General features: G+C 34.4%; 1 protein-coding gene across 11 annotated transcripts in view; it reads left to right on the top strand.

The window, feature by feature from the left end:
- The window catches only part of Orc3 (origin recognition complex subunit 3), a 91,184-nt gene that overhangs the window by 34,144 nt on the left and 31,100 nt on the right, over positions 1 to 25,940 (top strand). For 6 of the 11 annotated variants that reach the window (XR_013425013.1, XM_078019629.1, XM_040283068.2 and 3 more), the window contains 8 exons: positions 1,370 to 1,486; positions 2,341 to 2,420; positions 10,214 to 10,347; positions 13,408 to 13,487; positions 14,569 to 14,669; positions 18,722 to 18,863; positions 19,679 to 19,795; positions 20,810 to 20,889. Coding sequence is in view for 10 of the 11 variants with exons in the window: in XM_078019629.1 (XP_077875755.1) it covers positions 1,370 to 1,486; positions 2,341 to 2,420; positions 10,214 to 10,347; positions 13,408 to 13,487; positions 14,569 to 14,669; positions 18,722 to 18,863; positions 19,679 to 19,795; positions 20,810 to 20,889 (851 nt within the window). In the remaining variant the exon portion in view is untranslated. Of the gene's footprint in view, positions 1 to 1,369; positions 1,487 to 2,340; positions 2,421 to 10,213; positions 10,348 to 13,407; positions 13,488 to 14,568; positions 14,670 to 18,721; positions 18,864 to 19,678; positions 19,796 to 20,809; positions 20,932 to 21,793; positions 22,209 to 24,157; positions 25,857 to 25,940 lie in introns of those variants that run through there. The other 5 variants (XM_078019627.1, XM_013358344.4, XM_005324725.5 and 2 more) reach the window with 5 other exon arrangements.

Raw genomic sequence — 25,940 nt, 5'->3', positions numbered from 1 at the left:
ATGATAGGAAATCTTTTTTTTTTTTAATTCCGAATTAAACAATGGAAGGAAAAAACATTTGGGTAGTAAAAGTTTTTCTTTCACTTGACTTGTATTTTTAGGTAATGACTCATACATTATTGACCAAGGAATTGATTTCTGAGTGAATAAGAATTTAGAAAAATGTAGGAAGTTTGCTTGAATTTATTGATATATATGGTGTTTTTTTCTGCAAAGAAGATCACTAAAAATAATGGGTATCAGGGCTGGGGATGTGGCTCAAGCGGTAGCGCGCTCGCCTGGCATGCGTGCGGCCCGGGTTCGATCCTCAGCACTACATACCAACAAAAGATGTTGTGTCCGCCGAGAACTAAAAAATAAATATTAAAAATTCTCTCTCTCCTCTCTCACTCTCTCTTTAAAAAAAAAAAATGGGTATCTGCAAGATATTACTGAAGGAAAGACAATACACAATCAATTCTTTTTTTGACTGCTGAGAGAAGAAAAAAACTGAAGAGCATGCCACAAATCATAATCCTCTTAAGACAATGCTATAAAAGTAATTAAAGCCCCAAAAATGCTTGGAAGGATATAGTTTTTAAAAATCATTTCTGTGCTATTTCATAAGAAATCCCAACACTCCTCTCTCCCCCAATATTTATCATCCATAGGTTTCTTCAGATACTTTTCACCTTATTACACTTGCAGGATTCTAAAATTATAAAGCTTGTTGTTGGCCTTAGATTTCTTTCTCATTTTTCTTTTCTCAGTGATAAATTGAGAAAAACCACTTTTGAAGATTCTTGGCACATCAGAAATTTATCAGAATCAGCTCTGGTGCTTCTTGTAGGTTTCCTTCTTCACCTCCAGACACACTCTAGAAGTACTTGAGAAAATTATAAGCACACCTTTGTCAATTGTTCATTATGTTGGTACTGTACTCTCTGGTAATGTCTTCACCCTTCCAAGCCAGTGAGATGAAAGACAATGAACCTTCCCTCCCTGTAACATATAACAGGTGATTGACATATAGACAGGAATATGATAAGGTACTCTCTTTCACACTTGTAATTTGGGGGACCAAGATATTGTGGCAATGATAAAGACACTAGGAAATAACATTCCATTATCAATTCTCCTATGTATAAAATATCACCAGACTTAAGACTAAATAAAAAATGCCCAGCCTTTATCTTGAATTTAATATGCATTTCAAATTTTCATGAGTTGAGGAGGCTGATTTGTAGTTGTGACTCTTCTTGTTAATTTTCCAGAAATAAATAAATAATTAAACATTTATAGAAATATGTACATATATCCATGAAGTAGATTTTATTATTAGTTTATTTTTCTGCCTTAAATATTAATAATGTACTCTGTGATTTTTTAGGAGGAAACACAATCCTTACTAGAAAATCTGCATGTTTACCATACAAATTATTTTCTGGTTTTGAGATGTCTTCATAATTTCACCTCTTCTCTTCCAAAGTACCCACTGGGTCGACAGGTAATGGCTTTCACATTTGGAATCTATAAAATAGAAATAACAGTGCTTTCTTGTTTTGATTCCTGTAGCATCCAGGCTTCAGAATTTGAAATGGATCTAATTCTTAAAATAAGAGCACAATCCACTCCAGCTGTACATAGTACTAGTAATTGAAAAAGTGTTTGTTGTTTGTTCTATGGCCACAGCTAGAAACAGCCACATGAATCCCAGTGGTATTGTTTCCCCTACAATGTATTTGTGCTGAGGCATTTAAATTTTCTTTGTTTTGCATTTCTTTTTCACCTCTACATACAGAGAGCTAGTTTGCCACTCTTAGTGAACTGGAAAAAGGAATCTGAAAAATGCTTAATGGTTAACCTTGCATTGCACCAAGAATTAAGAGACAGTTCTGCACCTTGCAGAATTATGCTCAGCTAACTTTTGTGTTATACCCTAAAGCTATAACCCATATATGGAGTAGATGTTAATGGAATAATTCCTAACTTTCAGATCCTTAACTTAAAGTTTTGGGAAACAAATACAAGTATATAAGAAAGACTTGTTTATGAGATGCTGTCAACCTCAGTGGGCCTTTTTTTCCTCACATTTATCATTTTCTTACTGCTAGGTAACTAGTGGTATTAGCCAATCCTTATATTATATGTTCTTATTTTACTTTTATGAAAATTACATTCTTGAAGAGTCTGATCCATATAATAAATGCCAAGGTTGTTTTTCATCTAAAAAAATTAGCTTTTAATAACATAAATTTTGTGTGTGTGTGTGTGTTGGCTCTATATGTATGATTTTGCAAACTAGCAGAATATACCTTCTTGTATGACTTTTAGTTCCTCACAAATGTTGTTCACTTATAGATCAGAGAGTTGTACTGCACATGTTTAGAAAAGAACATATGGGATTCAGAGGAGTATGCATCAGCCTTGCAGCTGCTGAGGTAGGTTTTTTTTAATTGTTGTTGTTTTCTTTTTTTGTCTGCTTTAAGCCTGCCAGAAACACCTTCCTCCAGAACTCTGCCTGCCGAAAAGTTTCATAAGTAGCCATATCTTGAATTTATGCTTATAGCTGTGGTGTTTTTAATCTAGTAACAATCCATTTTTTTTTCTGGCATATATTCTTGAATTCATGCTTATAGGTGATGATGTTTTTAATGTAGCAACAATTCATTTCTTTGCTTGTTTTTGAGCTTTGATTTTTAAAGGAAAATCTGTGATTGTTTGGTCATATATTGACACTATGCAAGAAGAGCTTAAATGAGGATTATTTTAATTCAGTCAACCTAACATCATGGCAGGGAAAGTTAAGTCATGGAAGACAGCCATGGCCCTGACTTCATTGGGTAGAGAAATGGCATCATTGAATTGTATATACCATATGTAGGAGGTCACAAAGGCTGGCCTTGATTAGGAAGTAACAAGGAGTAAGGCTTTGATGCCTTTGTCCACCTAAACTGGCCCTATACACTTTAACATTGGATAATTACTTATCTAATATTATATAGTAAGATGTCCTAGTATTATTACCAGGTATCAAAAGATCACTTATCATCCCTGACAAATAAACCTTTTAAAGTTGTACTCATATTTTCCTAGGCATGGTGGTGCTTGCATATAATCCCAGCAATTTGGGATGCTGAGGCAGGAAGATCACAAATTTGAGGCCAGGTTAGGCAACTCAGACCCTGTATCAAAATAAAAAATAAAGGGTAGAGTGCTTGCCTAGCATGCATGAGGCACTGGGTTCGATCCCCAGCACCACATAAAAATAAACAAATAAAATAAAGGTATTGTATTCATCTACAAGTAAAAAAATATATATATATATTAAAAAAATTAAAAAGGGTTGGGGTTGTAACTCAGTGATAAAGCATCCCTGGGTTCAGTCCACAATACTACAGGGAAAAAATTATACTCATCAGTATCATTGACTTTACTTCTTATATGTATGGTGACTTTTAGTTTTCCATAAAAGAGTGATCACTTGGATAGTGAGAAAGGGAAATCAAATGTGACTAAGTTTCTGCACACAGTCTTGTAGTTTTCCTCAGTGGATATAAATGCCAATATGAAAATATTATAAAATATAAAAACTGAATATTTTTTTTAAGTCCTCATTTCCTCTGGTCCACAGAAAAAAACAGATGGGCATAGTAGGAGGCAAATTCACACTTAAAGCACATTAAGTCCAAAAACGTAATACAAATATTAGTGCTTTAGCAGGTGCAGTGTTAAGATATGAAACTAATTTCATGCTATCTGGGAAAATAACTCCCCATGGAAACTTGATTGCTACTGAAAAACTATTTTTTATTCTATTTTTTAAAATTCCAATAAATGATTTCTATGTACTTATAAACTTGAACAAGAATATTTCTGAGATTTATTTGTTTTGTATTCAAGTAAACATGTCTATCTTAAATACCCAATTGGTTCTTGCTGGGTTTTCTGTTCTAATTTCATGATTAGTGATTTTCTCCCTTTTTTATATAAATATGCTCAAACTCATAGATTCCTTTGTCAAGTAGGAAGTTGTTCCTTTGCTTTTGAACCTCCGTGACACTGCTGATCTTGGTATAGTCAAGGATCAAGAATGACAATTCAAAAATAGGGTAAGCAGGGCTGGAGATGTGGCTCAAGTGGTAGCACACTCGCCTGGCATGCGTGCGGCCCGGGTTCGATCCTTAGCACCACATACAAAGATGTTGTGTCTGCCGATACTAAAAAATAAATATTGAAAAAAAACCTCTCTCTCTCTCTCTCAAAAAAAAAAACAAAACAAAAATAGGGTAAGCAAACATACGTAACAATAGTAACCACCATTCATTGAAGACTTGCAATGTGCCAGACACTGCATTAAGGCACTTTAGTTAATTTTCCCATTTAATATAGTTCCTCTTATGGTGGGTATGATTAGCCACACTTGACCCCTGATGCAGCTGAAGCACAGATAGGATTTATTGACTTGCCTGAGATCACTTAACTGTTGATGGGACCAAAATTCTAATACAGGTCTGACTCTAAAGCTATTTATACCAGCTGCTGTTCTTTATCAAAATCTAAAATATAGGTTTGGGAATGTGAATAAAAGAAGAAACGTACATAGAAAATGAGATTTTAGTCATTTTCCTAAGCTCAGGTCTGAAACATGGGTGGTGAAAAGTGTAGGAATATAAAAAAGCATTGGGAATCAGAATAGCTGCTATAGGAAGAACAGACAAGAATCTGGACATTACTGAAGAGGAAAGAAATCTGGGAACCTCTAGAATGGAATGAGTCTTTTCTCTTTTGTACAGATTAGATGTGGACAAGAAGTCAAGGACATTTTTCAGTTTAGACATTCTACATAAGAATAATTTGAGTTAGAAAGCCAAGCATTCTTACTCCCTATCTTCAAACTTAAATTCATAAGAGGAACTAAGATTAAAATCATCACTGAGTGTTGCTTTGGAAAAAAAAAAAAACTTAGGTATTGTGTCCATCTACAAGTAAAAAAATATATATATATTAAAAAATTAAAAAGTGTTGGGGATATAATTCAGTGGTAAAGCTTCCCTGGGTTCAGTCTGCAGTATTGGAGGAAAAAAGTTATTCTCATCAGTATCATTGACTTTACTTATATGTATGGTGACTTTTAGTCTTCCACAAAAGATAATGATTACTTGGATAGTGAGAAAGGGAAATCAAATGTGAGCTAAGTTTTACTAAGGTACCGTAGAAACGAAAATCTTATAAAATATTTTTAAATTATTTTGTAAAAGTTACTGAAGATGGTATTTCTCATGAAAAATCCTTTTTCCCCCTGTGGAAACTGGCATGTTTCAATAACCACTGATCTACTTCATGAATATTTGATGGCCATAGAAGTATGTATAAGGAGATTGGAATGGTGATGGGCACCTGTAGTCTGGCTTATTATTCATATTTGACACAGGTCATCACTTCTTTCTTAATGACTTTTAGTACTCAGACCCTCTTTGTCTTTCTCCTGTCTCAGTGTAGGCTCCTTGTCAGTCTCTCTAGTGTTTTCTCTTCTCTCTGATAACCTAACATTACAGCACCTGAAGCTTAGTCATAAGCCCACAGCTCTCTTGTGAGCGCCAGACTGTTATTGTTCATATACCATTTAATATCACCATTTGGATATCCAGTACACATTTCAAAGTTGACTTATTCAAAACTGAATTCCTCATCATCCCCTTGACACCTAGCATTTTTCTGCATCCTTCCAGTTCTTCAAGCTAAAGACATGGGCTCTGCCTTAAAAATTTATCAGGAACCAAACCTCCTCCTCTTTAACTGTTACCATCTTGTTTTAAGTTGTTATCATCTTTCACCTGGGTTTTTACAGGAGCCTTCTATCTGGTTTTCCTGCTTCCCCATTTGCTTCTATACAGGATTTTCCTCAAAACAGAAGGCAGAATAGTCCATTTAAAATATAGCTAGTAATGTCATTCCATTTGTCAAAATCCTTCATTAACTCCCCATTCACTCAGGGTAAAAGCCACAGTCTATACATTAACAATACATGATCTGCCAGCCACCCCCATTATTTAGTGGTTAAGGTTTGGTTTTTGTCATGGTAGTTATTTTGTTTTGCACCTAATGTTCTACCGTGGATACAGTGACAATGTTTCGTGATGCAGTATATAACATGGTCAGCAAGAGCGTGAATATCAAGCCAAATTGTCTGAGTTCAAATCCCAAGTTTGCCAGTTACTAGCCTTGGGACTCTGGACAAGTTACTTAAATTCTTTGTGCCTCTGTTTTCTCATCTCTAACGTGGGAATAATAATACTATTTCATAGTGAATTGTAAATATTATATGTGTGCATATAAGTGTTAGCCATCATCATGGTAACACAGATTGTTCTACCTCATTATTTATTATCTTTATATAATATCCTGTGTTTTAGAAGCATAACTTTTTTTAACAGATACAGCATTTTTTATACCTTTATTTTATTTATGCATATTTAAGTGGTGCCGAGGATCAAACCCAGTGCCTTGCACATGCTAGGCAAGTGCTCTACCACTAAGTCACATACCCAGCCCCTAGAAGCGTAACTTTTAATTATTTCTTTTTTGGATATATATTTAGGTTGTTTTAAATTCCCATTACAAACAGTAATCACAGCATATATGTTTACACATTTGTATAATTTCCACAAAATGAATATATAGATATAGATTTCTGAGTCTAAAATACAAAGACTATTGTATCAGCATACACTAGTATGTCAGTGTGCTTTTTTCCTATATATATCTTGGTCTCTTTGTGGATTTTTAATATCTTCTATTGGCCTATCTGTTCTTCAGTAAGGACCATCTGATTTTAATCACAGAAGTTTATACTTTTTGATGTATTAACAGCCCCAATACCTGCACTAAAGTACACAACACATTGTTCTTCTTTATCAAAAATGATTTTTTTCCAGATAAATTTTATTGAACTTTTAAAATATACCCACCGGAATTTTGTTTCACACAATGGTAGAATGTAGATTGATTTGGAATGATTTGTATCTGATAATATTGAATATTAGAACTTAAACTGTTAATCGTTTATTCAGAGCTTTCATAACTTTATAGGTCTAAAACATTTTGCTATAGTGTACATTGCTGAATATTCCAATTTTTGTTGCTTTTTTTTTAAGAAAACTGTAAAACTAAAAGAATTCCAAGTTGGTTAACCAATATAAGAACAGTTTGCATTTTTTCAGCCCATCTTCATTTAAATGTCTGACTTTTTCATTACCTGCTTCTGGCATTTTAGTGGGCTCTAAGACTGATACAGACTCCCCTCTTGACATCAAGATTATTTTTTTGTTTACATTAAGTTTGTGGTTCCTATTATTGAGGTTGTTCATCACCATACTGCTGAGCAACCATAGGCTCAACTGGCTGAGAAGATTCATGTTCATCTCATCTTCCTTTAGATTTAGTTGATGATCTTACTTCCTCACTTATATTTCACATGGGTGAGTCTCAGTGAGAAGGAATGAAGTCTTCAGAAAGAATCAAGATATGACCTTCCTGGCACATTTCAGTTTTTGAGGCCATTTTGAATATGTTGTTTTTTCCATTACATAGTTTAATATATAGGTATTACTTATGTGTATATGGATGTTTACACACCCACACATGTTTATCTTTTTTCATCCACCCCTTTACTCAAATAATTTTATCGTACTTAGATTTTATCACTGTACAGTTGGTCACATCATATGCAACTAATAAATTTTATCTTCCTTTTTATTGTTTGAACTCCTTGCTTCTTTTAATTTACTATAGTGACTAGAGTCCAGAATGATGTTGAATAATAGAAATGAGAATAGATATCTTTGTTGATTCTGTGTGTGTATAATTTTACTGGAAAAGATTTTAACTAATAACTCTTTGGGTTGATTAAATTATTATTTCTAATTAGCTTTAGATTAAATCTTGTTTTGTGTGAAACCAGTAGGTACTTGAAAAAGGTATAAGATCTTCTAGTAACCTGGAAATAGTAAGAACATAATCTTAGTTGGGCAGGGTGGTGCACTCCTATAATTCCAGCTACTTGGGAGACAGAGGCCAGAGGATGGCAGATTTAAAGCCAGCCTGATTTACTTAGTAAGACCTTGTCTGAAAATTTAAAAGGCTAGGATATATATAGTTCAGAGGTAGAGTACTTGTCTAGCATGTGCAAAGCCCTGGATTCAATCCTTATTACCACAGAAGGAAGAAAAAAAGAACATGATCTTAGGCTAACAGTAAGAGGAGTAACAAATATCTGAATCTCAGAAAGTTTACATCTGAGGTAAAAGATCTGCCTCTTTCAAATGCACATTAGAAGTTATGACTACAAAAGTTTGCCTGTTTTCAAAATTATATGACATAATACCTTTTTTTGGTTTTGCATACTGAAGATTAATAATAGACTAGACTTGACCTTCCTCCATGTTCCTTTGTTTGTATCTCAAAGTGGAGGAGAAATGTGGCAGTGTATAGCTGGGAAGTTAATCCTCAATGTATTACTGATATAGGTTAGACCTCCAACATTACCTAATCTTCTGCTCCTCTCCAAGCAAGCCAGTGCCTTTGAATCCTTGGACACTGGAAATACTGACTTTGTCTATTAGAGTAAGGCTAAAGCTCAGGTATAATGGATTGTTCAAATGCTTTGAGTTAACTCTCTTAACAGTTTAATTTCATCTGACCAATAGAAAGCAAGAAACTTTAATTAAATCTCTAGGGTAATCAAGAATGAAATGTCTTAGCCTATTTTTCTTTGACCTATTAGCTGTCTTTCATTCACAGATAAAAGATTATGCTTTAGATAATTGTTGTAGAAAGAAGAGAATATTTTATGCTGTTGCTTAACACTGTGGAAAATTTTTTGTCTACCCCTACCAGTTTCTGTAAACTTAAGTTTATTTTACAAAATGACCATATTCTGGGTTTGACTGTGTCTTTATGGTTAATATTAGATCTTAATCTTTTTTTTTTTTTAAAGAGAGAGAGAGAGAGAGAGAGAGTTTTATTTATTTATTTATCAGTTCTCGGCGGACACATCTTTGTATGTCGTGCTGAGGATCGAACCCGGGCCGCACGTATGCCAAGAGAGTGCGCTACCGCTTGAGCCACATCCCCAGCCCAGATCTTAATCTTAATAATTGTAACCTTACATCATTTATATACTTGTGTAATGCAACCACTTAATAATTACTAGTATTGACCCTGGCTCCATTTGATGATGTTATTTGAGTACAGTCTTAATGGAGAAATCCTGTAAATGATGACTCTGAGAACAGGATCCTAATTTTAGATTATCTATATTTACTCTCCATTTCTTTTTTTTTATTATTATTATTTTTCTTTCTTTTTAAAATATTTTATAGTTGTTGATGGACTTTATTTCATTTATTCATATGTGGTGCTAAGAATTGGACCCAGTGCCTCACCCATGCTAGGCAAGCACTCTACCACTGAGCCACAACCCCACAACCCCTCACTCTCCATTTCTAACAAAGATTTGTTTAAAGTTCAGAGGATTTGCTGGCTGATGTTCGTAAAGTCCTTAGGAGATTAAAATACAGTTAAATGGTAATAATTAGAAAAATGATAGTGATACTTATATTTTTGGTCATTTGAAGCAAGCTTGCATTTAGAAGTCAGATCTTCAGTAGAAATTCTTGAATTCTGGGTATATTCACATCAGAAAGAAAAGGAAACTTAACATAAAATGCCTTAAGTGTCCTAGTTGCCATACTGGATTCTTGAAATGCATTTAAGTCTCCATCTAACATGCAAAATATGACAAGAAAACAAACCTAGGATCAGAGGTGTATAGTAAACTCACTCCGTATTACTAAATTCATACTACATTACAAACATAGTATGTGTCAAAGCTAGGTTGTAAACCCAGATCTCTGTATATTTTCAAAGCCAAGCATTATGATGAGAACTCTTCAAGAGTACTTCTGAATGTCACATGTGTTGAAGAAAATTGAAGCAAGAGATATACTCAATAGTAGAGGGCTTGCGTAGCATGCACAAGGCCTTGGGTTGGATCCCCAGCTCTGCAAAAGCAAGCATTGAAGAAAAATCTCTCCCCAAAAACGTCAGTAGCTACTATGGAAGAACTTACACCATTTTCTTCCAAACAGAAACATTTAATATATAGAAAATATTTTTGAATTTTTTAAATTTTGCAGTTATATTACATTTTCTTTCACTGATTCTTTTCTAGGATGTTGGCAAAGGATGATCTGATGACCATACTTCAGAAATGTTTCAAGGTTTTTAAATCCTCTTCTGAAAAGCAGCTTGGCAGCACAGCAAAGAGAATAGAGGAATTCCTGGCCCAGTTTCAGAGCCTCGATGGTGAGAGTATAATATCCTGCCAACTCTACTGGCTGTGATAGTCATTTAACCAAAAGGACATGGAAAACCCCTCCTGATATGCTGAGAGATGAAGAGATAAAATAGTTCCTGATCATTCAGTATACCAGGCCTGAGAATGTCACATCTTAACCAAATGCTTTCCTTCTAGATTTGGTTTAATCAATGAAGAGTATCAAACAGGCAGGAAAATTTTATTTTTCTTCACACACACAGTTTGGAGAACTTGTCTTTAAAAAAGCAACAAAAAGAAATGGAAAAGATTAGAGAGTAGCAGGGCATCACTATTGATGACTCCTTTTAGATGTTTTTTCTTAAACATTTCATCAAGTTCTTTATAGATTTCAAAAAGACTGCATAAATCATTTGTAAGCCTGAAAAATTAATAGCTATGAACTGCTTTCACAGCAGTGAGGCTCATTAGTATGCTGATTACCAAATATGCATGGGGCTTGCTTTAATCAGATTTACAGAACCTTGAATCTTTCAGTCCTAAATGAACTGAGACAACCTGGCACTTCTCAGTGTTGGAGGTTCAGAGTTTCTTTTATTTTGGTGACTGTGACATAATCATTTATATTTTCTGAATACTTGGGGTTCCTGACTATGTGTAGGTAGGTAGTCATGTTCTGTTTCCTAGTGCTTCAGGTCTTCTGTGTTCTAATAGGACCCACAGATTGATACTGATAAATAACTTTTCCTGGGCTTTATCTTGCTCTATTTCTAGTACCAGGACATGATGCTAGGAAAAATATGGGTTATGTAACTTTTACTTTTCCCCTATTTAGGTGAAGTTTTTAATGAAATATGGGGAAGAAGGTAGTTTGGTATTTACAAGCACATAGAGATGGCATGGTGAAAATATCTTAATTGGAATATCCATTTTAATCCTTTATATGTTTCCCAAGTATTTCTTCGTGTTGAAAATCTTTTGGATTTAGGGCTGGGGGTACTGAGGATATAGCTCAGTGGTAGATTGATTGCCTTATATGTGTGAGACCATGAGTTCAATTCCCAGTACTGGCAAGAAAAAATCTTTTAGGTTTAGAAAGCATTTTTTGCAGAAAATCTTTCCATGTCTCCCTATAGCTCTAGTACAAAGCACCTGATGGGTGCTCAGTTCTAGAAGATGAAAGCAAAAATTTCCCTGACTAGAGTGGCAGATATAGACAGAGTGAGGAAGTTTTCCATGGGCATTAAAGAGATTCCTCCACATCCTATATTTCTCTCACCACCATAGCATAATCTGAACCACTTTTCAGACCATGGAAATTTTAAGATCAAGAAGTTAAGAGAGGGGCTGGGGATGTGGCTCAAGCGGTAGTGCGCTCGCCTGGCATGTGTGCGGCCCGGGTTGGATCCTCAGCACCACATACAAATAAAATGTTATGTCCGCCGAAAACTAAAAAATAAATATTAAAAAATTCTCTCTCTCTCTCACTTTCTCTTTAAAAAAAAAAAAAAAAAGTTAAGAGAATTTAGTCAAATTGCAATCAAAACTGAAGTCCATGAAGACAATAACTTGTTTGAGGCTGCACAGCTACCTAGTGGCAGCACCCAGACTAAATAGCTCACTTCTCTTCGCAGCCCAGCTTATTGTTTATTTTGTTTTTGTTTTTTTCTCACCAATTCATAAATTTAATGCACAGAGAGGGGCCACCCTTAAGGACACAGGGCAAAAAACCTAGAAGAATATAAGATAAATTAGGTAACTTTCAATCTAGTGAATAAATTCTGTGATATTCTAGCACTATATAAAGGAATGCAGTTTTTTCAAATGGGAAGTTTGAAGATTAAGATGATTTGAACCCTAAAGAATAAAGAATTTGCACCAGGTGCATTGATGCACACTTGTAATCCCAGTGGCTCAGGAAACTGAGACAGGAGGATCTCGAGTTCAAAGCCAGCCTTAGCAATGGAGAGGTACAAAGCAACTTATTGAGACCCTGTCTCTAAATAAAATACAAAATTGGGCTGGACTTGTGGCTCAATTGTCAAATGCCCACGTTTAATCCCCAGGACCCCCCAAAATAAAAATAATTTTAAAAGAATAAAGAATTTTACAAATTATAGCAAAACCACTCTCTTGAAGAAGTGGCTTGATTTTTTAGTAATAAGTTAACATTAGTAACAAAGTGTAATTCAAACTCCCCACATTAAATAAATAGAAATATTTGACTATATGCTAAGTGTAATTCAAACTCCCCACATTAAATAAATAGAAATATTTGACTATATGCTATCTCTGGCTCCTTATCAGTTAGGGAGGGTTAAGTAGGGCAGAAAATTATATCAGCTCTATCTTTAAGATAGCTACATGTTAATAAAATGTAATAAAAAATGTAATAGATGTTTTAACCTAGTATCTTCCTTGAGCAAGGAATTATTTATAGCTAAAAGAAATTTCTTTCAGAATCATATATATTCTGTAGCTACATCCTTCTGTCGTAAGATTTGGGTCATGTGTCATGCAAGTGTCAGTTCCCAAAATATACCCGCACTTGGAAGAAGGTATCAGAACTTCATGCTCTACAGGAGCAGTTGTACAATTACTGGTTAGTGGATTATTTCACAACTTTTGCATATTACCCTCTTCATACTCAATGTTATATTAAAAATAGTGAATTGGGTGGTTGAAAACCAGATTTGTCAGGTTGTAGATTATATTGTTTACAATCTTGATATAGTCAAAGGAAAATGGTTAAAGTTTGTATGATTTTTAACAAAGGTATTTATAATAGCACAAATATTTGAGACTTTCTGCTGTTGATTTGAGGGGAGTTTGGTTTCATTGCTTTGTTTTCATTATGGTAACACTTTAAATTCAGTAGCTAGGTTTTAAAAACCTCGCTACAGCATAAATTATGAAACTTTATTGACCTTCAGTTTCTGGCAGAAATATCATTTATATAATGGAACCTTGATCCCTTGCCACATTTGAAAAAAAGAAATGGGTGAAAATTTTACTTCCTTTGGATTAGTACAACTGTTCTCTTGTCTTGGATTTGCACTAATTGCTATATATTTGTTTTATATTAAAAGCAGATGCCAAAGAGGAAGAAGATGCTTCTGGGTCACAGCCAAAGGGCCTTCAGAAGACAGATCTCTATCATCTTCAGAAGGTCAGATCTCTTTTTTTTTTCCTTTTAGCTGCATCATGTCATGTTCCCCTTTTTCACTTTGTGCTCTAGATTTGTCTGGATGTTTTTGTTTTCATTTTAAACCACAGCCAGGAACAATGCAGACTTTGTAACTCACTTATAAATCAAACATCCTGTTTATCCTACTGCCATCCTCAACTGCACTTGTACACTCTGCAATTTACTAGTCAACTAGGTGGAAACTATTCCAATAGACTCAGATAAACAGAATTAACTAGCAACAAGGGAAATGTGGAAGCATGGTTGCCTCCCACAAAAAAGAATCTGATTATTTATCTGGTGAATTTATTTTTCTGTTTGATCAAACTGAAATATTCAAAAAAGCCTAACTCATTAGTTTTAGATATTTATTTTAGTTTTTTCATGCATATTCATAATTTAGAACACAAATTGAACTACAGTATGTCCAAAATATTCTTTTTTTAAAAAAACGTTGTTTGGTTGGAGGTAGATATAATACTTTTATTTTATTTATTTATATGTGGTGCTTCACATGTGCTGGCGAGTATTCTACTGCTGAGCCACAACCCCAGCCACGATATATTCTTTTTCAGATAGTTCTAACTTTAGGATCTTGATTGTCAAAATGAAGAATTTTCTCTACCATGATACCAAGTTAGACAAATGTAGTATGAAGTTTCATTCTTCACAAGAAAACACATAGAATCTGTTCTGTTAGTATGGCTTTATGCAAGGTGATGGTAATGATAGTTCTCTTCTTCTTCATCTCTTCCTCCTTTTCTTTTTCCCTTTCTTCTTTGAACTAATGTGTTGTGAATAGTGAGCACTCTGCTACACAACTTACTAATAAAGTGAACTGCCCTTTCTCTCTCCCTGAAAACCCACTTGATGTATATTTAAAGCAGTACATCTGAGAGGAGAGATTCTTATTAGACCCTACAAATAAAAAAGTAACACCCATTTTGATCTGTACATCCTCCTTAACCAAAGGGCATCCACTATCTCCACCTGAGTAGCAGAGATCCCTCTGAAAAATTTTCTATCTCAGAATCACCATGAAAGGTATTCTTTCACCTTTTAGTCCTTATTGGAAATGAAGGAGTTGAGAAGAACAAGTAAGAAGCAAACCAGGTTTGAAGTACTCAGAGAAAAAGTTGTGAACTTCATTGACTGTCTGGTGAGGTGAGTCTCTAGCTATTTTTATGAGTCATGCTATTTTTTTAAATAATACTGGCATAATAGCTGCCTATCACCAATCCAGGATTTTTTTTCTCCTGGCCAGCTTAGAATTTTAATTTCAATTCCTTTTTTTTGTTTGTTTGTTATTAAAATACCTAATCAAATGACTTAGCTTATTCTTTACTGTCGGTTCAAGAACACCAGTTTAAGTTTAATTTTTAGTGTATTAGGCCAGGTGGGAAGAGTCAGGGAGTTAGAAAGTGTTTTCCCCTTTCTAATAACAAAGTGTTTATATTACACTTCAGTATTGCTGTACCTTTCCTAGTACTGAATGTTGGATTGGGCCAAACCCAGAAAACAGGCTGAGCAAACTAGCCATGCAGTTCCATTTTGTCTAATTCTAAAGACAGTGCAACTACAATCAGCATTAAATTCATGTTGAGGCATCTACTTAGTAAATGCAGAAGTCTACCAATCAACCATTTATTTTACAATGATTCCTTCTTGGGAAATCCAGATTATTTTGAATCATGGATTGCCCAGAAGCCAGCTTTACGGTTCATGCTTTAAAAAAAAAAAAAGAAGAAGAAGAAGAAAAGAAAAGAAAGAAAAAGGTATACAAAAGGAAATGATTTAATAGTTAAAAAGAGAAAAATAATTATCAGTTTATTTTTTTGTTTGTTTTTTTAGAGAGAGAGAGAGAATTTTTTTTTTAATATTTATTTTTTAGTTTTCAGCGGACACAATATCTTTGTTTGTATGTGGTGCTGAGGATCGAACCCGGGCCGCACACATGGCGAGCGTGCTACCGCTTGAGCCACATCCCCAGCCCCAGTTTATTATTTTTTAATGGCAGTTCATACATTACTCACTAAACAGAAAAAAAGTACTAGAAAAAACAGCTGCTCAGTTATTGAAGACAGTGATTTTCTGACAGATAAACATGCTCTTCCAGAAAGTGATGTCTCCGTTTTCTAAGATCATGGGGCCAGAATCATTGTTTCTAGTTTATTGGGAAGAATTTATTAATGCTATGAAAGTGGCAAAATTATGACAAGCAGAAGGTTAAAGAGAAATGTGTCATATGAACTGTAATTCATTCTGCTGTCATATATAAAGACTAGAGAGAGAGAAATGTATCATAACAAAATGATGCACTCCAATATTGAACTGATATACTGGTCAAGAATTTCATTTTAGAACAGATAGAAGTAACTGCCCTATGAGGTTTTCTGTTCTTATAGTTTCTATCCCCAAGCTCTTGACTCTTCCCTTTCGCCAAGTTGTGACTAAGAATTTTTCCATGTGATTTAGAATCATCTGTAAGCCAGACGTCAGTTTCCTGAGTTCTTACAAGTTCCAAATCGTAGGCTGTGAAGTAAAACCATCCATTCCCCCTTTTATGATCTTTGACCTAATATGCCTGACTTTTTAATGTTTCTGAACAGTTATTGAAATAATGCTGAGCATGATTGAAATGTGTTCTGTTGTGAAACTACAAAATATTCTATAAGAATTTATTATCTTTACTAAGATTTTCTATCATAAGAAGAGATTAGGATTGTAAACTAAAAGGAAGTGAGGAATCATATATCAGCTAAAGCCTAGAGAAAGGTATGGCTACCTGTGTCACATAGTCCTAATCTCCTGACATCTGCCAAAAGGCCCTCCCCTTTCTGCACATTGCCTTGAAGGAGAACACTACAGATGTTTGAATAGAGTTTGGAGTTCTGGAGAATATAAGCCATTGACTTAAGGAGATGGTAGGTTCACAGTAGATCAGGAACATCTCTTGGCAAAAATACTGACAGATCTGAGATTAAGTTGCCAAATGTAAAGAATTAAGAAAAAAAAAGCTGCCACTTTTTTGTTTGATTTTGGTGCTATTTTGTTGATTTTGGTGCTATTTTCACCAAAATCAAGCTTTGACTTTATAGCCCTTGTTGATAAAAATCTTAACAGTTCCCTCAGAGGTATCTCTTTGAGGAAGGGTCTAACATTTGTTGTAAACTCTGACCTAAATCCAGATGAACATCACAAAGTACTCTGGTGCCAGATTCATTGCTTCTTTCTTATCAAAGCAAATCAGTTGCCCAAGCAATGGCATTTTTATGCCAATCCCCAAGTATACAGTTGGACAAAAATTCCTGTGTATGGTGCTGGTGTATTACTATTATTCAATGAATGTAACCTAGTGGAAACAAAATAAAGCAGATACTTTGTTTTCCTTTTGATGGAGATTCTTTGAGAATCTCGAAAAGGTGTTTTGACTTGGTATTTGTCTGAGTTTTTAAACATTACTTGAAGACAGGAAAAGGAACAGAAGTACAAATGTAAGACAGTAATTTGAGTTTCTATAATCATCTCTATCCAATTGCCTTGTTAAATATCCAGTCTTTATTACTTAGCAGGAACTTCAGCAAGGTCTTTTAGTGATAGCCATGATAATGGTTGGGAGTAACTGTATGAAATTGGTATAGGAAGAGTTTATATGGTCAGTAATTACAAATTGGTAACTAGCCATCCAAGGAGGCAGTCAGCATCACATAAGTCATTTTCTCAGCGAATTTAACTCAGTCTTGAGTAATTGAGATAGTAAAAATGTTAGTCTTTAGTGAGGATCAAGTCAAAATCAAACTCTTTGCAAACGGGTTTTGTTCCTGGACTCTGGAGAAGGAACAGCACCTAGAAATTGAATGAGTAAGTCAGGAGCTCTTGATAAAGGAGGAAAGAGATGGTGAGGAATGATGTGCATGTTGAATGTCCTTTTGCTTCCTATCTTTTTTCAAAACCACTGACCTAACCAGAGTAGAGCAAGTATAGAAGACTTTTCTAGGAAGTGTGGTAACTTTTCCAAAAGGAGGACAGAAAGTTAGAAGAAGAGAAATTATTTCATTATTCCAGGAGAGGAGAAATAATATCTCCTGTGGCTGAACTAGGGTAGCTGCTTGATTTGCTCTGCCTACACTAATTGAAAAAGAGCTGACACAGTCTGTAATGTGGCTAACAGACTTTAAGCTCAGGACTGAATTAAGCCCTGGGAATCTTCTTTATGAAGGCATGTGAATTAACTAATCTAGTTCGTAACTTATTACTGTTTTCGATTGTGTATGCCAAAGCTCCATTCCAGTTCACTACTCTCCAGGCCACCTAAGAATAATGTTACTGTCATGTCACAGACCAGCTGATAGGCTCATACTTTTTTGGGGAGAGGTACCAGGGCCGGATATTAAACTCAGGGGCATTTGATCACTGAGTTGCTTAGCACCTCACCTTTGCTGAGGCTGGCTTTGAACTTGAGATCCTCTTGCCTAAGCCACTGGGATTACAGGTTTGCACCATTGTGTCTGGCCTAGGCTCATACATTCAAAGTAAACCTTTTAATGCCTTATTTTTAAAGTTTAGATTTTATTAAAATTGATTTTCCATCTAGCTTGTAAGTGAAAAATTAAAGAATTATGAGATAATGTGGGTTTTTTAACAATTGGTATTTTATTGAAGTTTTTTAACACACTGAAACTAAAATTTTAGCAGCCTTTACTGATGCTAAAGTAAAAACTAATCATAGTATATTTACAGTAACTCTTTCCTTGAAAGATATCAACTAAAATATTTTTTGTGATCCAAAATGAATTTCCTCAAATTAATTCCAGGTTTGAGGCTGTGTATGACATTGCCAAAAAACCCAAATGCTTGCTGTGTTAGAGAATGGATACCTCAGTTTTCTGAATAATTTTTAATTTAAGAAATTTGTTAATATTTTAAGAAATTCCACTTTAAAGTAAGAAGAAATGTAATATATGTTCATTTGTTTCTAAAGATTTAATTCAGAACTGAGATATGTAGTTTCTTGTACTGTAAACAATCTAGAAGTAGTGTTTAAAAGTATTATATGGATTTTTGCCCTGGATCCAATACTTGAATTTTGTTTCTTTTGCTGTTGATTTTGCTTTTTAATAAATTGTTCAGTCCCTTCATAGAGGATTGAAAAAACTGTTATTAAAAATAAACCTATGCTAACCTAAAAGCTGATAACCTGACTCGGAATGTTTCAGAGAATACCTTCTGCCTCCTGAGACTCAGCCTCTGCACGAGGTGGTGTACTTCAGTGCTGCCCACACTCTTCGTGAGCACTTAAATGCTGCTCCACGTATCGCCCTCCACACTGCACTGAACGATCCTTATTTTTATATAAAGGTAAGAAGCAGATTCTGATCTCTCACAGCTGAGCTTAGGCCAAGGCTTCATTGCCACAAAAATATTGCAAGTTTTCAGTTCTGTTTTAATGAGCAGAGAATAAGTAGCTCAGGGTTCGTGGTAGTAGAAAGCTTGGATAATTTCATATTTAAAAAACAATAATAATCACAATTATTTTTGATACATAAATCACAAATGTAAAACTTACAAAGTTTATCTTCTTTGCTAGTAGTAGCTCACAAAAGAAAAGTATGATTTCAGTAGCATTTGGGAAGGTAGGCTATCCTGTGCAGCTCATGTATGTGAGAGTTTGTTTCTTAATAAAGAACCATAATTTCAAATATGTTGCAAAAACAGGTGGTTTCTACAGAATGATATGAATTGTTGAGAACTGTCTTTTGAGAGATGACTTATATCCCTAGTAGTGAAATGTTGATATTTATTAATACAATGTAAAAATTGCTAGAATTAAGCTAATTGCAAATGTTGAGAGTGATTTTAATGAATATTCCCAAAGAGTTCTTTAAACTTTACACAGTTAGAAATGCACTGTGGTCTTGGAAAATAACTTAAGATTAAAGTGAAAAATGTGCTTGTACTCATCCTGGGACTGTTTCTCTAGTAACTAGGAGTGGGAGGTATTAGACCAAGACCTGAACCTAAATAAGAACTAGCTAACAATTATTGAAGAGTTCATTCACTAAATAAAGAAAACCAAGATTCCACTTACTAATTTACTAAATTTAAGTTAGGAGGGGTTTACTAGTAATCAGATTTTGTTCTTTATCCTTTCTTATCTTTCACTTATTTTTTAGAATGAAGCACTGAAAAGTGAAGAAGGCTGCATTCCAAATATTGCCCCTGACATCTGCATAGCTTATAAACTGCACCTGGAGTGTAGCAGGCTAATCAACCTTGTGGACTGGTCAGAGGTAGGTCAGAGAGAAAAAAGAAAGCTGTATATAGAATATATAGAATATTTTTATACTTTCAAGCTCATCTTTTACCTTTTTTAATGCCTTGGTTTTATTTGGAAAGCATAAATTGCCTCATACTTCAAAAGTTCTTTAGCAATCCTCACTCCAAGTCTCCTGCTCTCTGATCCTTCATTCTTCAAATGAAGCCAATTCCATATTCATGCTAGGTCAAAATAAGTTATGTGATCTAACCTTAGTACTTGCATTTAAGCAAAGCTAAGCAGTTAGGTCAGTTCTGTGGTATTCCACAAAATATAGTATTAACTAGCATTTCCTTACTTTCATGAAAAAAAATTGGAATGATTGTGCAATAGATTTAGCAATCAGGAAATATAAGGAATACTTGGCGGGGTTTGGGATGTGGCTCAAGCGGTAGCGCGCTTGCCTGGCATGCGTGTGGCCCAGGTTCGATCCTCAGCACCACATACAAGCAAAGATGCTGTGTCTGCCAAAAACTAATAAATATTAAAATTCTCTTTCTCTCCCTTAAAAAAAAAAAAAAAGGAATACTTGGCAAGGAAATGGACAACTCTTGTTATTCTTTAAAATAACTCTTTTTTTTCCCTCCTCAGCATAGTATTACAATTAGCTGCTTCCAAGAAAAATAGGCATTTTCCATTTTCCTGGGTTAAGGGAGATTTGGGAGTAGAGGATACAGGACTCTGCCTTTTAACATTAATTTGCTTTGTTTCTTGTTTTTCTTTGCCTACTTCTTACTTCTCAGAAACAACATTATTAAGGAGTCATTACCTTGTACTCTTTTAATGTATAACTGATTTAAAATGATCAGGGAGTATAATTCTGAAAATCTGAAATTTGGTTTAACGAAAAAAGAAATATGCTAGCTATTAGCAGCAGCAACAGTATTATTAAGCCTGGCTTAATTATACTACCATCAAAGAAAATGTAGTAAGAGATATTTGGCAACTGTGGAGATTTTTATTTTCTTCTGTCTTATGTACTCAAAAGGCTTTTGCAACAGTTGTGACAGCTGCTGAAAAGATGGAATCAACTTCTGCAACTACAGAAGAGATGAATGAAATTATCCAGTATCCTTTTAAAATCAATTCCACAATGTCCAGCTACAGAGTGTAAGTTCATCCTTTCTCAGGCTTAGAGGTAAAACATGCAAGAGGACAAGAGTTTAATCCCCAGCCTCAAAAAATAAAGTTTAGTTTCTCCAGGTCTATATTGTAGATTCATAAGGACATGTTAATATTAACCATACCATTCTAAGAATAACTTAAATTTGTAAATATTCTAAATTTAATCTACAATGAGGTCAAACCCATATTATTTGGTCTCAAATTTATGTTATTTCAAAGTTTACCAAAAAAAGAAACCATCATTATTGAATTTTAAGAGAATTTTTTTAATATTTATTTTTTAGTTTTTTAGTGGACACAACATCTTTATTTTATTTTTATGTAGTGCTGAGGATCGAACCCAGCGCCCCGTGCATGCTAGGCAAGCGTGCTATCGCTTGAGCCTCATCCCCAGCCCCAATGAATTTTCTACTTTTCTATTGTACTTTTAGAAGTTGTGGGGAGTAGCAATTTTTTTTGTGGGGGCGGGGGGTACCAGGGACTGAACACAGGGGCACTCATCCACTGAGCCGCTTAGTGCCTTGCTGTTGCTGAGGCTGACTTTGAACTTGTGATCCTCCTGTCTCAGCCTCCTGAGCCACTGGGATTACAGGTGTGCGCCACCGCACCCTGGAGTAAGTAGAAATTTTTATACTATGTGAAAAATTAGATTTGGGTGCTTTCCATTAATGTCTTATTGACAATAGATTCTAATTACATGTAATGTTTTCCAGTAAGATTTATAGTGTAATTTAGGAAAAATGTTTTTCAGCTATGTATTAGTTTGCAAACTAATATTTTAACATTGAAATTTTAACCTTTTTGTCAAAAATAGAACATAGCCAATTTCCTTAGCTAGAATTTGCAGTGCTCGGTTTATTAGAGCTGTTTCTGAACTAGAACTTTTAGGATTTATAAAACCTACCAAACAGAAGACTGACCATGTAGCAAGGCTAACATGGGGAGGCTGTTAGAATGCAAATGAATGAAGCCAGTTGTGTCGCGTACCTTAAGGGCAGAAGGAGACTACTAGTCATATTTACATGCCATTAGAGACTGCTGAGAAGACAATGTGTAGCCCTCCCTTTTGGTGTTTAACCAGAAAGTAGAATTTTAATCTCAAGCAGGTTTATATCAAAGAATCTTTGTAATATTTTAGAATCTAACAAACATGCTTGCATTATATCTAAAACCTCTCATGAATTATCATTGTACAAAATCACTAAACCAAATCATTCTTGGACTTATGCTGTCTAAATAGAATAAATTTCTTTATCCAGTAATGTAAAGTATTTGTAATTGGTATACATTACAAATGTATCTTGGTTCCTCTATTTTTTGCATTGGCTTTCCTCATTGGTATATTGTACAGTAAGTCATAACATAAATATCCTGCAAGTTCGTTTCTTATCTTTAGAAAGACCATTCATTACCACAGTAGCATTGATCAGAATAGTATCTTACTGTCTTCACCTCAGGTGCCAAAACTTATTCAGCAAAATGTAAACACTTATGCATAGGTATAACAGTACTGTCAACTTGAAAGTTAAGAACTTGTGATATACAAAGTGTAAACTAAAAAAAAAAATACTTATCAAAATCCTGGAATCGGGGCATGAAGCAGATTCTCCAACAAATGGACATGATGAAGATAATCAACTTTGTTTGTGAAATGCATGAGTTTCTATGATTTATCTTTAAGCAATAACCCACCCAGGCTTTTTCTGATATTCTAGTCATTTTCCTCCAAAGAGCCCTCAACTACATTTTTTTATTGTTTTTAAACAATGGGTAGTAAAAATCTAGGTAAACAATGTACAAATGATTTTAAGGATTTTTCATCTATTGCCTCTTTGAGGCCATCAGCCATGAGGCAGGTTTCCCAGTATTCCCATGTTGTATTAATGAGGACACCATTAATATGTACAGTATGGTTTCCTGCAGCTTTCAGATGACAGATGAGCACCAGATGAAATTTAGAAAACTTTAAAACACTCATATCTTACAGTATAAAATTACTAGTCTTAAGACTAGCAAATTCACATCTGTCTGAAAGCAGATTTCCTGAGATGAAAAAGTAACCCTACTTTAATTTTGCTATGCACTTACTGAATTCGTGCAATCTAAATGTATATCATGCACTGAACCATGTTGAGGTAATAAATCCACAGTCAAGCTCTGGGGCATGCCTATGAATTTATTAATGTTTAGGGAAATTAAGAGTGGGCAAAAGAAGACTGAGCAGCAGCAGCCAATAGAGGAAAATCGGGCAAGTGTATTATCTTACAAGCCAACTGAAGAGTTTCAAGGTTGAATGCTGTTTATGATTAGACTTCAAAAATCTTCAGTGACTTAATATAGGCATCACCTATCAGATCAGATAAGCATGTGTCCAAAATTGACACTAATCCTGGAAAGGCCATACATTGTATAGTATCAACTTTTGTTCTGACACAGAAGTTTTAACCTGAAAATTAAAATTTTTAGGCCCAATTCCTAGCCTACAGTTATTTCAGATGCTTAGATTAAATCATCAGTGGTAGCACAAATATTCAAAAAGGGCCTGGGTCTTCCCAGTTAGACTCTTGATTGAATCCCAAGGGTGAACGGACTAATAAAAAAAACTTACATTGACAAATGGGAGAACCTCAATGTGGATATAAGTATTTCAAATAGGGCAATGGTATCAAGTTTATTTGTGTAGAAGTACGTGTTTTTATGAGATGCATTTTTAATAGCTTTTACACGTCAGACTATTCTTTCAACTTTTCTGTGTTTGAGCTTTTTCCTAATTAAAAAAAAGTTGGTGAAAGCGGGGAGAGGCAGTAAATCGGAAGATGTTTAGAAAAATTTTGAGTTTAGCTTAGTAACAGTAAAATAGAGTAATAGCTGGATGAGGAATATAGGATCAAAAGGTTTTTAATAACATTTTCTTTATTTGGGAATGATCTACAAGAGAGAAAACGGATGCAGGAGAGAAGATAGCTGGAACTGTGTCTTTGAATTAGATGTTTGTATGTGATGCGAGTTTGTATGTAATTCTTACATAGTACTAATGCATCACAGAGTAGACAGGGATAAAATTCGGCTTTAGCAGAATATTCACTTATTAAAACTAGAGCAGAATAGTGGAACAACCCAAATGAAGTAGAGACAACTGTTTCCAACTCTAGCTGCTTGGATCATATCTGTAAAATGTATTTTACCAATTCCAGTGGTCTTCCTTTCCTAGGTCTTCTAATGCAGTTTCTACGGGTGGAGCCTTACGATCTTTTTTTTTAAAAAGAAAGCTCTTCAGGTAGTATTGTAAATGCAATCACTGTCTGTTTAGAAATCATGTTCATTAGTCATGTCAAAGTCTTGATATTTTAAACCTCCGATATTTATTTTTTTCAAATGCCTATTTTTCCTCAACAATACAAAGAATTCTACCTTATTTGTACCCTTGTTAATCACATTCACTCAACACAGTAAGGCAAGTATGGCTCTATATCATAACTGCCTTTTACTAGAATAATGACATAGTACACTGAATTATGTGACTACTAATTATGAGGAATTTCAGGTCTCTTTGGGAATTAAGAATCCCTAGGTAGCTAATACAGTTCTTTTCACTGAGATAAATTGGTATATGGACTATAGTAAGTAAATCAACTACTGAGTCCACATAATTTTAACTAAATCCAAGAATCCTGTACATTAACTTTCTTGAATTCTCTTAGACTACTACTTATTTTAAATGTAAGATAGAACTTTTTGGTAAGATAATAATGCAGAAATTTAGCTGTGAAGGAAAATTTAATGAAGTTATATCTAAAATTGAAACTCTTATGACTTTTCAGATTGCCAGCATTTCCAAACATAAAACCCAGCTGTTAACAAATTTTTATCAGTGAAAATTCACTAATGCTTATTTAATAAAAGAATATCCAGTTTTGTCCTAAGGTTAACAAGGTTTGTTAAAGCATGTTTACATTCACTGTATTCCCATGCCTCCATATTTTAACTTACTGTTTGCACTTTCCTAACAAATGTTACCCACTAAACTGGTACTTCTTGGCTGGAACTTAGTAATGAGACATATGGTCGTCACAACTTGAGGAGGGTAACTGGCACCCAGTGGTCGAGGCCCGGGGATGTTGTTTGTTAAACACAGGTACAATCCCAAGATAGACCTGGCTAAAATTGTCAGTAATGCTGAGATTGAGAATCATAGTACTAAACCATTACCTTTTAAAATTCTCGAAGAATTGGTGAAATACAATTGCTAAAATTAAAAAGAAAAAACTTTTCCCTTGTTCTACTAACCAAATCACTTACAAAGGTTTATGTTCTAGTATATTTAGGATTTGGGTAATCAGCGGAAATACACTGTTAGTTTTCAACAGATTCACTGAAGCATTTTTTTTTTTTTTTTTTTTGCTCACTTATTGAAAGAAAGCTGTGTCTAGAAGCCACTCAGGGAAAGTGAGTTGAATTTGCTGAGTCATGCTTTCTTGCACATCAAATATCAAGTCCTTAAAAAAAAAATTGGATTCTATTGATGCATTTTAGGTAAAAATTCTAGAGCTCTTAGAACTATCTATGAGGTAATATATTATTATGCAGAAAATTACAGAAGTAATTTAGAATCACAACACAACTTTTTGAAATAGCACTCAAATTTTAAATCTTACCAGAAAAATTCACTTAATTGAGTCCTGGAAAATGCTTACATTTAAAACACTGGCTTTATTCAAATACTACCCATTTGTACATTTAAAAAACAAGCAGGATAGAAGTAAATGTTTTATTCTTCCAACTAAATTCCAGTACTACAAGGGCAGTAAAACAATGATACACTGGAAAAAAAAATGCAGCAATAAACATTTGTTAAAAAGACTGATAGAATAAATAAAACTACCAAAAAAAAAAAAAAAGGAAAAGAAAAATCATATAAACCCATTCTGAAACCCCAAGAAGTCCTGGAATACAGAAATGCCCTCCTCCTTCACTATTTGACAGGAAGTACTGTA

The sequence above is a fragment of the Ictidomys tridecemlineatus genome, chromosome 8 (genome assembly GCF_052094955.1).
Source record: "Ictidomys tridecemlineatus isolate mIctTri1 chromosome 8, mIctTri1.hap1, whole genome shotgun sequence".
Classification (NCBI taxonomy): Eukaryota; Metazoa; Chordata; class Mammalia; order Rodentia; family Sciuridae; genus Ictidomys; species Ictidomys tridecemlineatus.
This window is presented reverse-complemented; position numbering and strand designations above follow the sequence as displayed.